This window comes from Melanaphis sacchari, unplaced genomic scaffold (genome assembly GCF_002803265.2).
Source record: "Melanaphis sacchari strain LSU unplaced genomic scaffold, SCAv2.0 Contig7_pilon_pilon, whole genome shotgun sequence".
Lineage (NCBI taxonomy): Eukaryota > Metazoa > Arthropoda > Insecta > Hemiptera > Aphididae > Melanaphis > Melanaphis sacchari.
Window position 1 is genome coordinate 1,916,683 of NW_020271560.1, and position 18,215 is coordinate 1,934,897.

At 23.8% G+C, this 18,215-nt stretch overlaps 1 protein-coding gene across 1 annotated transcript; it reads right to left on the reverse strand.

The window, feature by feature from the left end:
- Positions 1-608: 608 nt before the first annotated feature.
- LOC112601928 (anaphase-promoting complex subunit 1) lies at positions 609-18,017 on the reverse strand. The gene is made up of 32 exons (XM_025349818.1): positions 17,994-18,017; positions 17,781-17,939; positions 15,538-15,778; positions 15,211-15,305; positions 14,243-14,399; positions 13,954-14,087; positions 13,764-13,897; positions 12,378-12,488; positions 12,082-12,303; positions 11,573-11,765; positions 9,744-9,910; positions 9,470-9,671; positions 9,342-9,402; positions 8,811-9,277; positions 8,601-8,753; positions 8,354-8,521; positions 7,742-7,913; positions 7,402-7,682; positions 7,126-7,310; positions 6,735-6,969; positions 6,502-6,664; positions 5,088-5,450; positions 4,360-4,486; positions 4,079-4,300; positions 3,813-4,014; positions 2,835-3,070; positions 2,505-2,768; positions 2,114-2,252; positions 1,845-2,036; positions 1,595-1,781; positions 1,395-1,517; positions 609-742 (listed from the first exon to the last, which is right to left on the reverse strand). The coding sequence occupies exons 1-32, from the start codon at positions 18,015-18,017 to the stop codon at positions 660-662; spliced, it is 5,862 nt and encodes a 1,953-aa protein (XP_025205603.1). The 3' UTR covers positions 609-659.
- Positions 18,018-18,215: the final 198 nt, after the last annotated feature.

The following is an 18,215-nucleotide window of genomic DNA, read 5'->3' on the forward strand; positions in this document are numbered from 1 at the left end:
ATTGATTAAAAATTATAATTTATAATAAACAGATAGTCAAGACAATTAGCTACTATAAGTACTATACAGACTAGAAAGCAAATAGAGTATTAAGGCTTTCAATTAAGTATTATAGAATATGGGCAGAAATGGCTTGCATGGGAAAAGATTTAGGGAGCCAAGCTCCCAAAATTGTTAAAAATATAACTTTTATAATAAATTCATATTGATGTTAAAAAAATAAGCCGATCAGAAATTTTAATGGATTTATGTGCTTATGTTTAATTTTTTCCATAGAATGTTAAATAGGACACTTCAATATAAGTTAAATAAAAATAAAACCAGAAAATAAAAGTTAAAGTAAATTTAAAATTTAATTTGATTTACCATTAAAATGGAAAAGTTTATATTTAAACTACTTTAAATATATATTATTATTCAATTTTCTGATTTTATAATTCATTTGAATAAATATATTTTTATAATAAAAAAAAAAAAAAAACACACACACATTCAAATACTATTAGTAATTAAAAATAATGTTTATTATTTTTATTTATATTTAAACTATAATATATTTAAAAAAAAAAAAAAACATAAATTAAAAATTAATTAGGTATTTAAATAAATACAAAATGTTGTACAACTATTACCTATAGATACAAAAAATAATACTAAAACTATGAACATATTTTACTAATTGTTTCCCATGATAAAAAATGCTTTTTGGTATATTCATACAACAAATGTGGGTCTGTCAATGCTGAAAAATAGATTAATGTTAATTAATACATAGAAAAACAACACATATTAGTGATTCTAGCAATGTAAGATATTTATTTAAATGAAAATAATTATTATTCTTAAATATTATTATTAGTCTTATACTTTATTGAAAGACAATATATATTATTAATTTTATATTTCTAAATAGAATAATTTTTGGAGTATCTTGAAGTTTCAAAAAAGAGTTTGAACCAGTAGTCAATTAAATTTATAGTCTTTAAAATTTAAATAAGTACTGGACCTATTGATTATAAGTAGAGTCCAGATTTATATTCTGTAGCAAATATTCTATTTATACTTACTTAAAAATATTCAAAAATATGCAAAAACAATTCTAAATTTATGTATGCAATTTTTTCTATTTATTTTTACATTATTCCTGAAATATCTAATTATATTCAAGTGAGGTATACACTTTTATGATAGAGTTATTGTATTATAGAAATATAATATAAAAGAATTATAATTTAAATATTTATTATTTCAAAACATAAAAAATAAAAATATTCTTTTTTTAATAAAAACTACATTTTTAATGAATTTAAATTAGTGAAAAATATATCACAAAAAACAATATTATTTAAGTTGACTAACTATAATATTAAACCCAAGTTATATTAAAATCTTACCAAATTCAGGTATTTTGGATTTATGTGGAATATCCAATAATGTAGAATATGCACTTTTAATCAACTCAGTTTTAGAGTTTTGAATATCTGTTGAGTCCCAACATATTTTAACTGAAATCCCTTCTATAAAACCAAAATAATAAAGCATAGTTATTAGTTAGTCTTATTTACTTTATAATCTAAACTTTGATTATTTTCACCTGTTTCCCAATTTTGAATCATAGCATCACAAGTCATTTCAATTGAGGAGGCAAAAATTATTGGAATTAATTTTGATCTATCATTTGATTTTTCTTTGGAACAAACAGTTGTACTAGCCGCCTCGATGAATAATTTTAATTGCCAACAATAAAAACTACTAGGTGGTTGAGGTAAATTGCTTAAAGTCTAAATTAAAATAATTATTAGATTAATATTTTATTTTATTAGAAAAATAGTTAAACTACACACCTTCATTATTGGCATCCAAAGAGGTAATAAAAATATTTTATCATGCACTATTGAATTAAATAATATTTGAGCATATTGTCGAGTAACAGTTTTTTGATGGGGATTGTTAACTTTATCTCCTGTCAAATTTAAAAAATAACGAACCATTTGAACAATTTTTGGATCAGAAGAAAACCCATAAATAATTTCAGGCTGAAAAATATTTTTTATTTAACTATATATTTTAAACTCAAACTAATAACTTTAGAAATCAAAAAGTTATAACTTACAGAAATTGTCCAGGAATTAAAATCATTTGAACTTAGATTTTGTGCTATGAGAGATTTGTAACCATTTGGATCTTCTGAATATGATAAATGTCCAGCTTTATGCTTGACATTTAAACAATTTACATTGTTTAACATATTTCTGTAATAAATTAATTTGAAATATTATTTATATTTTTAAGCACATTGATAAATGATAATTTTTATTAAATAAAATTTTAAATAAGGTAAAAAATGAAAAGGGTAATAAATATATTAAAATTGACATTAAAAGTAAAGGCGAATAATATTTAAGCTTTTACCTAAGTGTCAACTGATAATAAAAATAGTTAACAAAATTAGGTATACGAGCCCCTACCACAAGAGATATAAGTCTATTATAATATTTTCTTACTCAAGCTTATCCCAATTTCTATCACGTTCAAACACTATTGACCAATATCTACCATCTTCAACACGTACTTCTTTTAATAATGATAGTTGTGGCAGTAAACATGGTGCTCTGACAGTATAATATTGGTTTTTGTAATATTCAGTGTCAAGAAAAATAACTTTTAAATGAACATAACATAAATCTCCAGAATCAATGTCTCTTGGTAATATTATTCTAGGTTCGGTAGCTAAAATATAAAGATGTCTAAAAGCTTGTAAATGATATCTGAAATTAATACATAAAAATCAATTTGATTAAATGCTAATTTGAACTTTGAATTTTAATTCTTACCTGTTATCATTACTGTGAGTAGGGAATTGTGGATAAAATGCTATAATAAGTGCAGCTACAGCTTCTGGAGTGGTTGAAAGAGTATACCTTCCACCACCTAAAAATAATAAACCTAGTGCCATATGTGTGGCCAAATGAGATCCATAAGTTATAACACTATGAGGCGATACACTCACTCTTGATCTTAAATATCTACAAATTCGCAAAACTTCTAAATCTCCTGTACCTGCCATTACCTTAAATAAAAGAAATAAATAAAGATTATTTCAACAGGTATTTTTATAATCTGAATGGAACAAGAAAGTTATTACTTAATATCTAATAAGTTATGGCCTATCATAAATTATAATATTAGTTTTTTTAAAATGAAAAATTAATGAAATAAGTTTAAAAATGTTTATAAACAATGAATGAGCCACATTATTTATTTACTACATATATTCAAAATACCTCTCCTATTACCTTATTTATGAAAAATAAACAATTAGTACACATACGTATAGGAGTAAAACTAATTGAAAAAATAGCACTATAATAACTTTAAAATTAATCAATTGGTATGACACATGCACAATAACGCATTTTTCTCTGAAATGAGACATGTGGGGATGATTTGCAACAGTTCAGTAAATGAACACAGATTATATAATTTGAAGTTTCAAATATTATTCTGAAGATCAAATTCAAATTTTAAAATAAGTTAATAATAAGTTATCTTTTGTTTTCTATTTGACATAAAACTTAAATTTTTAATAATATAAATATAAGCGTAATAATAAAACTAATAGCTTCTTAAACAGCCTAAAACCTAAAAATTTTCAAAATAACTTTGTCTAAAATTATTTATAAAATGCTAATAAAATAAATATAATTTCATATTTAATAAGGATTTTTTTCAATATAATTACTCAAAAAAATGGCAAAACTAACAAGAAATTTTGGTTACATTTTCAAAGAAAATAAGTAGAAATAACTTACCATAGATAATGATATAAGAGTAACATTTATACAAGTTTCAATCGTTGATTTACCGCAAAGTTCAGCAACTGACTTACTACATAATGATATAAACATTTGGCAATAAGATAAAAGAGTATTAAAAGCTTCTTCATTAGCAGACCCGGCAAAACGTAAACCCATTGCCATACTACAGCCAGCTACAATATTACAGTATGTTTGACTAAAAATAAATTTTTAATTTTATAAAATATTATTGATTTATGTAATTATTTATTTATACATACTTAATGGTTTCTAAATCAGGATTAGCCATTCCTGGTTTAGGTTTTACTAAACAATAGCGTTGAATAGATTGAGGAACAAATTGTTCTATCCAATCTTTAGTGGGTAATATATAATCCCACATAATTAAGCCTCTAGCTAACATTTTAAGTAATATAAATTCCGGATTAATAAAATCTAGTAGGTATGGGGAATCTGGTATACACATCCAATTTGCAACAGCTCTATAAAACATAATTTTTCAATATAAAAGTTTATACTTGCATAACCTTAAATAGCTTACTGGTTTCCTGTTTTAAAATACATCATTCCTAAGGCTAAAGTAGCACCTCTTGAAGTGACATCTACATTTACCATTTCCCCTTCACGGATTTGATAACTTGGATTAATATATTTATCTTTTTGTGCTCCTAAATAATAATAAAAAACATTATTTTAGATAGAATAATACAGTTGATATCGATAGATTGATATAGCACATTGGCTCATCAATAAATATAGTCACAATATCTGGTTAGGTTGTGCTATATTTACTTTATTAGTTTTGATAGCGGTAGTTTATACGACATCCAAATATGGGAAATCATAATATGGTTCAAATATAGAACACTAATCTATCCAATATCAATAGTAATAATATTATAATTAAATAATATATTAATCTAATAGAGTAAGAACTTTTGGAAACGTAGAATCTGATTACTAAATAGTTTTTTAAATGAAAAGTTATTAAATATCAAGTACATAAATAATAAAAAGCAGGGGTGAGCCACCTATGTATCTCATCTTATTTATAAAATCAAAATTTACTTGATGTTACAAATATAGCTTTTTTGATATAAATTTTTAAAAATGTATTCATAAACATTTTGGATTTTGATATAATTTTATTTATTTATGTGGCTTATTAAAAAATTCATGTAGACCATCCCTGGTATATAATAAAAATAAATATTCAAATCTAATTATTATAAGTAAACAATTTACTAAAATTTAAAATTCTTTATTTACCTGTAAGAGGTTTTTTATGTCCTCCAACCATATAGTAATGCAAAGTATCAGCAATTGATAAATCACTAAGGCCAACAACATCTGAACCTTTGCCTAATACAACTAAACCAAGACCAAGACTTGCTGCTAATGAATAAGATTCTCTATCAATACTATTATCCATTTCTGGACCAGGTGGTCGGCCTATTTCGGATAACAGTGCTTCTGCTATGTGTCTATGGGCAGTTTTTTGATAAAGAAGACCAATACTTAATAGTGCTGCAATTTGCAAGTTTTGACTCATGTCTAATTCAATTGTAGTTGGAGGTAATAAAGATTCGATAAAGATGCATAACATTCGTGTTATTTCTGTATCCATAGTACCTAATAAATAATAAAATAATCAGTAAATAGTATGTATATACAGTCTATTTAAACTTAGAGGTACCATTAAATATTCCAATTGGATGATTCAATATTGAAATGGCAAGGAATAAAAGAGAATATCAAATTATACATTTTCAAATAAATTTCAATTTTTCACTTGTATTAAGTTTTTAAATTATCAACATTAATAAGTGAACCTGCAAATACATTAGTTTTTAAATACCCCCATAAAAAGATCTAATGGGGCCAAGTAATGTCTTAATGATGAACATAAATAAGCATACATATAAGCCATTAACAGCAATTCAGTGTTTTCGTGAAAATTATTTGGTCTAGGCTCTGCCATTATCAATTTTGATTATTGACATTTTAATTTAATCCATGTAAAAGTCTAAGAATATAATTATGATTTGGGTGAAACCTATTTGGACACAGATCTGCTTGTCAAAAACTAGTTACTTTTGCCAAAAATCAAAAAGGTTCTACTTTTTTACTATTATTAATTTTAATACATTTTTTATTACATGAAACAAAAACTAAAAACTTGATGTTATGTAAAAAAATATTGTTACAAAACTATTTTATAACAAACTGAATTTATTATCATAATTATTAGGCGAATATTACCCAAGTTATTGATATGCATTTAAGTTAAATAAACCAGGGTAAATTATGAATAAAATGAGTGTTAGTTTATGTTATCTCAGTCTATAAATAGGTATTAAACAATATCAAAGATAATAATTTAATTTAAGAGTGTAAGTTAAACACAATTTATTATTCGCAAATATAAATTTTTAAAATATTTTAACTTTATCAATTTTATAAAATATGAAAAAAACATTTTATACACTAATTGTTTAGAAAAAAATACTCTATAAATTGATGTTGTCATTAAAAAAAATTAAGTTATATTATGCATAAACATCCTCCCACTTTTTTTTCCTCAAAACTTCTATTTGAATACAAGATCATCCAACTGAAATATTTAGTGATACCTTTCAACTCGAATTTGCTATATATTATAAATTATAATAATGAACTATACCTCTTTTAGCTGCTGCTAATCCAATAAGTATAGCAATACTGATCATTTCATGAGATCTACATAGATATTCATAAGTATTCATTGTAGCTAAATTAGTAATATGTCTGTTTAATCCCAATGCCATAAGAAATCCAGCGTGTTCTGGCAATGCTTCAGGAGCACTCTACATATATGCAAAAATATAAATATAAAGCAAAAAATAGTACTTAATATCATATAATATATATTTATACTCTAGGTTTATTGTACAGAATCCAAGTAGAATCAATATTATCAGCTGAAGGCATTATTCGTAACCCAGCAGCTACTCCATTATGAAATAATGGCCAAAGATTCATGTTAGGAACAATATCTATGTGGGTAAGTTCAACTGCAGCACCGCGTGGAGTTTTACCAGATAAACAAAGTTTTGGCAAAGGAAGTGGTTCAGTTATAACAGGTTGAATTGACCTCATAGTAAACATTCCTCTAATCATATAAAAGTAATAAAAAAAAAAAATTTTTAGCATTAAGTTTAAATAAATTTTCATTCATGAATTGTGTTCATAGCACTTTTTAACTATCAAACGATTCATACTACTTATAGAGAAATCAATGATGACACTTTTTATTTTTAAATCTTACCTGCCAACTGGGAGAGCCATTGTTCTTGAGCAAATTGAATATAAATATTTTTCTTGTTCCTCAACGAAGTCGTGATCACTAGCTTCTGGTGGTTGTTTAATACCAATGGTCACTGGGTGACAAGATTGTAAAAAATTTCTCACGTCTGTTATACGATGATCTTGACTCCATAATAATTTCATAACCTGCAATAAATAGAAATATAATTTTAGTAAAAAGTGATCTTAATTTTTTATTAAAATAAGATTAACTGTAATAAAAATAATAAATGTATACCTCATCATCCAGATTTTCCATACCATCTTTTATAATACTATTATCTGTTTCACCCACATCATTCCAATTGTTAGATTTATCCATATTTTTAAGATTATTTTTTTTATTGTCATTATTATAAAATATATTTAACGTCTGTGATGCTAAATCTTCTCTCATAATTAATTCAAATGCTGATTTTGGCCAATTTGTTGGTGGATTTTCTCTGCATTTATCAATAACATCACATAGCAATATTGCAACTCCAGGTGGGTAGGTTAATAAAGTTTGTTGTGTGATTCCTATAAATATATTACATTATAAATCAAATTGATAATTATTTTTTTTTTCGAAATTTTACCTATTTTTGACATAAATAATGTAGTGTGCTGATATTTTGATACATTGCTTTTCAAATTTACGCTCTCTAATGAAATGGTTTCATTTTTATTTGATTTTACTCCGGCAGGATTTATTATTTTTATTAATGCTTTTATGTGAGACTTTTTTTTTAAACACAATAAACCATATATCTGTAAAAATTAGAAGTGTATTTAAAACTTAAATAAAGTAAATTCTAATAAATATTCTCTTATCAAGAATTCAAATTTAAAATTTTACAATATTTTTTAACCCAAATTAATGTTTAAAATTAAGGTATGTCTGTATTTGTATTCTCATCTAACAAATGTACAACATAATAAATTTGTATGCAACAAACCAATTTTGTAAACGTTAGCTTTAATATTAGAACAGATTAACACATTATCAAACTTAAATTTAAGAATGTTATTTGAGTATTTTATTTCTATATTTTAATTACTAAGCACGTTGCGAGTATATACAATATTGTGATTTCAAAATGCTAATAACTCATTTTTGTATAATATATAATGTAAAACAGATCAATATATATATATTGAAAATAAGTATATCTTATTAAAATAAATAACTTTTATTTCATGTGTCTTACCTGAACTAAATTCTTGGTCCTTCTATTTACATTTTCTATACAAGGATAAGGATTAGCTTTATAATATTTCATTAGCAAGAAACACAATCTAAATATGTTAGGTGGACTTGGTTCAAAATATGATGGAATAATAAGGGTTTTTAGATTTTCTTCACTTATTTGACTCATCTAAAATTTAAATAAACAAAACACACAAAACAAAATGTATAAGTATTTTCTATATTATAAATAATTGGTAATAACTTACTCCTAATGATGAATAATTTCTGTTACAAAAATTAGGATAATCTTTCCAATAATGAAAAACATATTCATCTAATTTCAAGTCAGTTGCTAATTGGTATAATAATTGTACAACCATTGGTAGTAAATTTGTTTTCATTGTATTAAGTTTTAAGTCCTTGAAAAAAACAAAACAATAAATATAAATGTATTTGCTTCCTTGTATTATACATACTTCATAGACTAAATGTAAAGAAAATAAAACATCATAGATATAAGGAAATAGTATTGCATTTGTATCAATATTATTCTTTAAGTTTGAAGGTTGATAAAAACTTTTATCATAAATCTTTGGTTTATTTTTCAATCCAAGAGAGGCTGCTATATTATTGCCCCGGAAATTGTTATATGATGATTTTAACATAAATGTCCAATCTTCGTCACTGCCTATATCCAAAACCCTCTGTTTTTTAGATTTTGCTGGAGTATCATTACAAGTATTCAAAGAATCTTGTGTTAATGGCAATGATTCTAGGTTATATCCTATGAGTCTCAGTAACATTTGGATAAATAATTTCCATTCCTCTTCGCCAGATATATTTTGTGTACCTGGAGCATTTCTAACTGTATACCATTTTGTCATAAGTTCCATAACAGTTGATTTTTTAAGAACATTTTTTAATGTATTCAAACATTTAGTAACTAAAAAAACACAAAGAAATTAAAATTTATAATTTCTTAATTATTTTAATAACTACCTACTAACCTAATGGAGAGGAACTAATAACAGGAAAATCAATTCTAATCATACTTCCATCTTCATGAACCTAAATGTGATACAAAACATTTAGTAAATTGATTGTTAAGCATTACATAAAAAATAAAAATATTTACTAAAGTAACACGAGAAGATATAGGATCTCTTAAGTATTTTAATTCTACTTTAGATGTATAATAATTAATTGATGATTCAGAATATGGTGTTTCAAAATGTGCTACAAGTTGCGAGTCGTACTCAGAAGATGATAAAATGCTGTTAACGTTTTCATTCATCTGAATATCTTCATTTCTTGTAGATGATAATAAACTTTTACGGCTATGTTAAAAAAAATGTCATTAATATTATATAAGATTAAAAGTAAAATTTAAATTAAAAATAATCTATTACTTAATTAACGGACTTCCAATTGTTGACTTGTTTGTTGCTGTAAAATAAGATGTATTTTCATCAAATATTGAGGACATACTCCCCAATTGGATAGAACCAATAATTAATATTCCAGAATACAATGAAATAGTATTTTGACAATCCATTATAACAGTTAAATTTTTTGACTAAAGTATAAAAATATATATTATACATCAATAATTTAGAAATAATAATAATAAATTTAAAACTTATTAGTATAAATTTAATAAAATAGGCCAGTTACTAGAATAATATGGTTAGCTATTATTTTTGTTACTAATATCTAATATTCAAATTATTTAATAGTATTTAAATATATTATATTGTAATAGCACTCTCTAATCACTTTATTTGAATACAATTTTTTCAAGAATAACTTTATTAAATAGAAAATAATTCTTTTTTTCAATTCATAGAGCTTTTACATTTATAAATTTTATTTATTGTTTAATATTGGTATAAATTGTATAAATAAACCATAGGTAGAAAAATTATGAATTTTAAAAAGACAATGTTGCCTACATTATAATAAAAAATTTAAGCTAATATAGTAATTAATAAGGCTCGGATTTTGTAGCAAATGCTTCTATTAAGGCGAGTATGATAAAAAGATGATTCTTATACATAAATACGTTTTGAATCGTTCCGATTTTAATGAAGTAAACTTTTTTTTGCTTTTTTCCACAAAACCTGCTTTTTATTGTTTTTCCACCTATTTGGTTCTTTTTTTTTTGATTTTTACATATTTTTCTTAAAAATTTAACTTATTTCTATATATATTATACTTGGATTATATTTTTATTACCAGAAATTATAAAACCAGTAAATAATGTATGACTGATAAAATAACTATGGTTATTGTAAGAAATAGTTTTATTTATAATTATCTATAGTAGTATTTACATGAATTAGTTTATATGAAATATGAACCGATTACATTGGTTGACGTGGAAAGGCTTTTTCTATGTATAAAAATATATTAGCACCCAATATAATGAGTTTTAATGAAAGTAACTTGACTAAATATATGGTCGTAAATTCCATTTTTAATATTTAATTTTATGTTTAATTGAAATTTATTTTTTTAGAATTAAATTTAATATATGTTTTTTTTGGCTACTTAAAATGCTTTTTTAAGAATTTATTTTGCTACAAAATATGAACTAAATACTGAATCGAAAATTTTTAATTTAAAATTATGTAAAAAATAAATATTAATTAATTATTAAAAAAGTATAAAAAAGTATTTTGTTCACCTAGCCCACATTAATAAAAATTAAAACAAAAATTGATCTATATTAATATATTATTTATATGTTGCAAATGAATATATCATCTTATCTTTATTAATAATGACCAGTCGTAATTTTATTGATATTATATGGCATGGACGTGAAAATATAACGAAAAACAAATATATATGCTAAATAGTATGTAATATAAAACTACTAATATGCATTAAATATTCATTTAATAGGTAAAACTGTTGGAATGTGCAAAATACAATTAGTGTTATTTTAATAAGAATGATTTAAATCGGGGACAATTCTCATCAGATTTCAAATATTTTATTCCAATACATATATGCATTTGCAAATAAATCTGGCTCCTAATTAATATTAATTATTTTAATTGCCGATATGTTTAACCTACAATAATTAACTATTTTAAGATAATTCAATTTGTTAAGTAAATTTTTCAAAATATTAATCAAATATTAAATTAACTAATAAAAATTGTAACACTATTTAATAAAAAAATCATGTTAATTTTTTGTTAATAATAAAATTGGCAAAATTAATAATTACTGGTAAATATGCTGCATCTTTTGCTGAAAGAACAGTGACGTTTCCTAAAGTAATATCACTTATATTTGTTTCTGAATGTTCCAATTCAACACATATTAATTGATTTTTTTTAGGTAAAAGATAACATAAATGACTGTCTCCAACAAAATTTGAAGCAATGAACACTTTTGTTGAAGCACATATTTCTTGATTCCTTAACACCAACGCAAAACGTAAATAAATTATAAATGTTAATCAATATTTGTGGAATACAGTGACGGATAGGTTTAAAGAGAATTTTCTAACAGACCCCATTTAAAATTGATAAGAAGGATCTTCATACCCTGATCTCAATACTATCACATTATTTATTTATAGACCTTGACAGCAATTTCCAATAAAATAAGCTATCACTATCCGTCACTGTTGGAATATGAAAGATTGGAAGTAATTAAATTTCATTGATTTTAATTATAAATATGAAAAATAATTCGAATAATAAAATCTTGAAATTATTTAAAAATGTATACCCTTTAGTGTTTTGATTTTCTGTCCACATATATTCTAAACAAATATCAGGACTAACAGGTTTAGAATTATTATCTCCATACATGCTTCCATGACCCAGCCTAGCATTAACAATACGAGACATAGATGTTGGGGTATTGAATGTTTGATTATTAGTAATAGTAGCATTTGAACGCCTTTTTGAAGTATTTGAAGGACTATTCCAGACAGAGGAGTTGTAATGACTAAAATTGATAAATTTCATTTAAAAATATACTAACTATTAAAAGATGTGTTAAATAAAACTTTATTATTAAACCTTATTCCAGCCATAGGACTCAGAGTAGTAAATGGTGACATTATATTTGGAGTACTTCGTCTATTGTTGAAAGTGAATGGACTTGAATTGACTGGATGATTTAATGATAATCTAAAAAAAATTATTTTATACATTTTTTTGAGAAAATCTTTTTAAAAATGTCAACATTTTTAAAACTTAACTATTAAATGACCAAGTAAAAGTAATTAAAACTTTTTTACTATGGCACAAAATATTATATTCGTAAACACAACTATAATAAACAGTTCCTTAAGTAAAATGAAAACAAAAACTAATGAACTAATAAAAGTAGCCAAGAGATAGGTTTAAAAATTAACAAAAAAAACAAACAAAATATCTAATAAAACAGCCAAAAACATGTGTACAATAAAGTTAAATTGAAAATTGTGTCAGTAAATAAAGGATAGTATGTACTTGAAGAATTGTTTAATTCAAAACTGTTATATAAAAGATTAAAAAAATACCCATATTACAGGTTTCTAAGCCTAGTATAGATTTATGGGTGAAAACTGGGTAAATAACTAAAGAGAAAAAAATTAATATATTTATTAGAAGAATACTATACTACCTATACTGAATAAATGGCCCTAAAAAGAAAATAAATTTGGAAAATGAACAAATTAAGAAATTTCCTGATTACAAGTAAAATATTAAAATTAACTGATCATATTTAGAATAATAGGGAGGTAAAGTAAATAAATTGTTTTATGAGTTACTGAACAAAAAAAAAATCCAGAGTTTGATCTCTGATAGTGTAAAGACACATACTGTTGAAATCCCACAAGGAAAGAAGACATCAAACACAGAGATAGATGAAAATGAGAGATAGAGATAGCATAAATATTTCATTAACAGTAAAAGATAGAAGAAAAAGAGTACTGATATAGTATCAAATAAAAGTTAAGAATATTATCTGTTTTTATATCAGACTATTTTAAGATTTTTATAATTTAATGCAAGTTATACATACATAAAATATTAATAATTAAAAATGCTCATACATTAATGTTGATAAATTTAAATAATGATAAAAATTTAATTAACATAAATATCATTATTAACTTTAATAGACCGATTTACTATAATATTAAAGCTAATTATGCAAGAATCGTTTAGTTAAATGAAAGTTGGATATATTGCATCTAGACTATACAAAGAAAACAAACGGTATGGACATTTTTTTTTAAACACTTATTACCTCAAAAATTAATATATTTATAAATGTTTTTGAAAATAGTTATATTTTTTCTATATAATTTAAGATCACAAAAACATTTGTGAAAATTATATTTCGTAAAAAATATTAAAAAAAAAAAAATAATGAGTGCTTATTGTTTAAAATTAAAAGATTTACCCAGTACTTGCCTGTCAGTTAAAAACCCTGAACCAGCTACTAATGAGCTTGACATAGCATTAATTTGATTACTATTGCTAGGAATATATGATGGATTTGTTGTTGTAGAATAAATTGAATCTTGACCACACATAATATTGCATTCCTATATATCAAGAATAAAAAAATAAAAATGTATCTTTATAAAATATTATAGTTTACTTCAGTTGTAGGCTTCCTGATCTTCCATACACTATGTAGACCATTTAAAATGTCATACATCAAACATATATTAAAATCAATACTGGTGAAAACTATAGTAGTTAAACAATCTCTGGCATACTGTAATACACTTCCTATAAAATTTAACTGGTTAAATTAAATTGTCTATTCTGTGTAATACATAATTAATACTTATATTAATTTACTTATAACATAAAATATATAAATATTTTTATGATATAAGGTAGAATTAATAATTGATTAATATGAACCTAAAATAATTAAATACCTTGTTTTAATAAGAATAAAGGCAAAACTTCTTTTAACGGTTGACTCAATGAGTATATGGTTGGTAATGGTAAAGATTTTCCTGTCATATCAATAGGCACTTGACCTAAATCTCTTTCAATTAATATGCCAAAACTAGTATTCCAAACAGATGTTACCTGAAAAAATAATTTAAATTTTAATATTTATTGGATTATATTTAACTGTTTCTATATTTTCATAAAGACGAATAAGACTCATTTTACCACAGTTATGAATTTGTAAATTAGATTACAACAAAGTGATATCAAATTCAGTTAAAACTTATAGAGATAATATAAAATTAAATAGGTAAGGAAAAAATATAATTTTTAAAGATATAAATCTTAGTGTATTAATTATTTGAGGGCATATTTAACTGTATATTTTAAATTTTTTGATGCTTAAGTACATATTTTTTAAATGCATATTTGATGATTTTTTGTGCATGAAAATTCTTGCTCTACTAATAATTGATAATTAAATATGATAGAAAAAATAATTAAGTAGGTACACTATTAAGCGAGTGAACACACTACCATGGTTCGACAAAAAACGGTTCTGTTATACATTTCTACATAACACCATGTCACCATGTCATAGCTGGATTTGTCTTGATATTGTGTGGAAAGACACAGAGTATAGATTTTGAATTTATCAGTTTTAATTCTTTCATATTTAGCATTTAATATAAAAATCTTTCTTTTTATTTCTTTGTAATCAAACATTTTTATTTTAGTTACAAAATAGTTTATACGCCACAAAAAAAAAAAAAAAAAATAAATAAATAAATAAATAAATTAGATCTTTAATTGTAAAATGTGATCTTAAACAATTTGTATTCTTGATTAAATCTTCATAAAATATATCTTGTGTTTTCTTAGCATGTAATATAAAATTACAAGCATATACAAATTGGTTTTAATTTGTGATATCATTTTAATAGTATACCTTAAAATATAACGGTGTATGCCAAACATCTCCTCCTTCAGAATATAAACTTATTTTTTTTGCATCAACTATACATATGCATGGAACTATTTTTTCTGTAAAATAAAAATTTAGGTTATAAGGAATATAGTAGAACATTATAAGTATAAAGCTAAAATAATAATTAGTAATCTATATAATATATACTTTTAAAGTTAACCTCCTATCATATATGCGTGTATTTGATTTTTAATCGATGATTTTACTATTATTTGATTATCATCATTGTAGTAAACTAACAATAATAACCTTAACTATTTCATTGTTTTTATGAGTAAGAAAATATACCTTCTAGCTTTATTTCACTTTCATTGACTTCTGGTGAAATATTGAATTTACTCCATAAAGCATGAGAAACATTAGTTTCCATTGTATAAGTACAGACTAATGTTCTGGAGCTTGGAGTATAGTCTTCTTTATCAGCTGCAGATTTACAAGTGTTTCCTCGACTATGCACAACTATTTTACCAGAAACATATAATTCTTCTTCAGCTCCATCTTTTTCTCTCAAAATAAAGTTTTCTTGTGTCTAAAATAATAAAACATTAAGTTTATAGTAAAAAACTAAAAACAATCATTAAAATAAATTAGTAAATCATGATAGTACTATTTTTGAGTCTATATTATTATTAGCAATAATATTAAATTAAACTAAGGCGACTAGTTTTTAGTTCTTTTTTAATTCAACACTAAAATATGAGGGATAATTAGTGAATAAAGACAACAACTAAAATTTGAATTATCCCTGCAAAAATAATAGAACACTGTCTGTCATCTTTGACAACTACATGTTTCTCTTGCTTATTGATTTCCTGACTGTTGTTATCTTACCGTTATATATATCTTAGCACGATAGATTTATTATTATAAATATTTTTTTAGGTATATTGTTATTTTTTTTCTCTTTACATACTTGTAATAATTAAAATATAATTTTTTGGATGGGATTTTTTTTGTAATTATTTTATTTTATTATTGAATTTATATAATACTAATTGATCTTGAACAGTGTTGTCTATGACAAATTAAAATCTCATGGATTTACCCCTCTTTAAACTGTATTACTAACTTCAATGTAATACAGGCCCCAAAAGATGAAATTTGAATAATTTGAGTACATTTTAAGTGAATATTTTCTAAGTGTCTATGTTTGTTGAAATTATACTAAGTCCAAATAAAAGTAATAATATGAATACAATAATGTGATAACATATAGGGATGTTGCTTCAAGTTCTATGATACCACATTTGACAAAATTTAGTCAGTCTGGAATTAGTACTTGTAGGCTAGAGTGCTCATTCTTATTAAAGTTATCGTAAATATCCATATATATGGTCTACGATTGGTCAACCTCTAATACGTATATTTATCTTAGCAGGATGTGTACGCCGAATGTCCTATATATTCATCCTGATATAAAACTAGCGTCAAAAATACACTATTCTAGCCAGTATCAATCAACATTGTAAAATGTAATCAATATATTAAAAAAATTTGTTTGTCTATAATCTCTTCATACTTTAAAATGCGTCTTATGGTTATTAATTAAGTTATGTATATGATAAATCCTCATGTTTATTTATAGTTATCATACACATATATACTTATAATATATATAAATATATATAAGTAATCACAGTTTGTTACAGCTGCACATATTTTTAAAGTAAAAGATAATATATTTTTTGAATTAAAGTATTTATGTTAAATTAAAAAAAAATTTGAACAACAAATAGTTTTTCCATTTTTTTTAGCTTTTAACCCAATTTAGGGAAAATCCTTTCTTAATGAGTGTCTACATCATAAAAATAAATTTATCATCAAATTCCATAATTATAGCCTCGGTGGTTTCAGTTAACTATTTTATGAATACTTATATATAAAAATATGTTAATACAAATTTTTACAATAGTATCTTAATTATTATTACCTATTGGATAAAACATACACACACATAACATATTTTATTATTTTAAATTGATTTTGAAGTGTTAATTTAAATTAATTTGTCCATGAACTGAAATATACTTGAAAAATGTTTGCCAACGATGACTAAATTATCAACTTCAGATTTACACTTTTATGTTAAATAAATCAGACATGTAATGGAGATCCATATACAATTTTCCATAGGGGAATTGCGCAGCTGTCTGATTTACATTAATTATGATTGACAATAAAACATAATTAATTTAAATATATAAATGCATTGTTTTCTTTAAAAATATTTTTATATTTAGCTACATCATCATATATATGAAGTAATTATATTAACAATTATAATATAATTTAAATATATAAAATTCAACCAGATAGTAACACATAAAGTTATATTATAGTAAATCACTTTTTGATATCAGTGTATGGATGGTTGAAGATTTTTCATAGTTACTAATAGTTTATCATGGTTTATTTATAATTATGTAAGTATTGTATCCTTAAAAGTTTTTATACTGCTACTGCCATTACAAATATTTTACTATTGAATCTAGCTTCTTAAATATTAACTATACAATAATAAAAATACGTACATGTGTATTATTTGATGGATTCAAAGATAGATCATTTATTGTTTTTGATAAAAATTCATCAGCATGAAGTTCTGGTCGATCATAATATCCAACTGATGGAGTATTCACTTCACCAATGAATCTATTTTTTATATGTTGCCGCCCAAAAGGTATAAACACCTAAAATAATTATTATTATTTTCTGAGGTATGTTAATAGTCAAAAATTACTTACTTGTGGATTGGTGGCGGCTAACATTGTGTTATATTCATCCAGATTTAAAGCATTCGAAATAATCGGAAACAAATATGGACAATAATTGCAATACAGCCTACGGGTGTTAAATGTTTACTGTTAAATATATATATATATATATATAAACAAATAAAAAGCAGTGTCCAGCGATAATATAATAGTTCACGGAGTTCTTTAACTTAATTCACTATTCCCAACTCC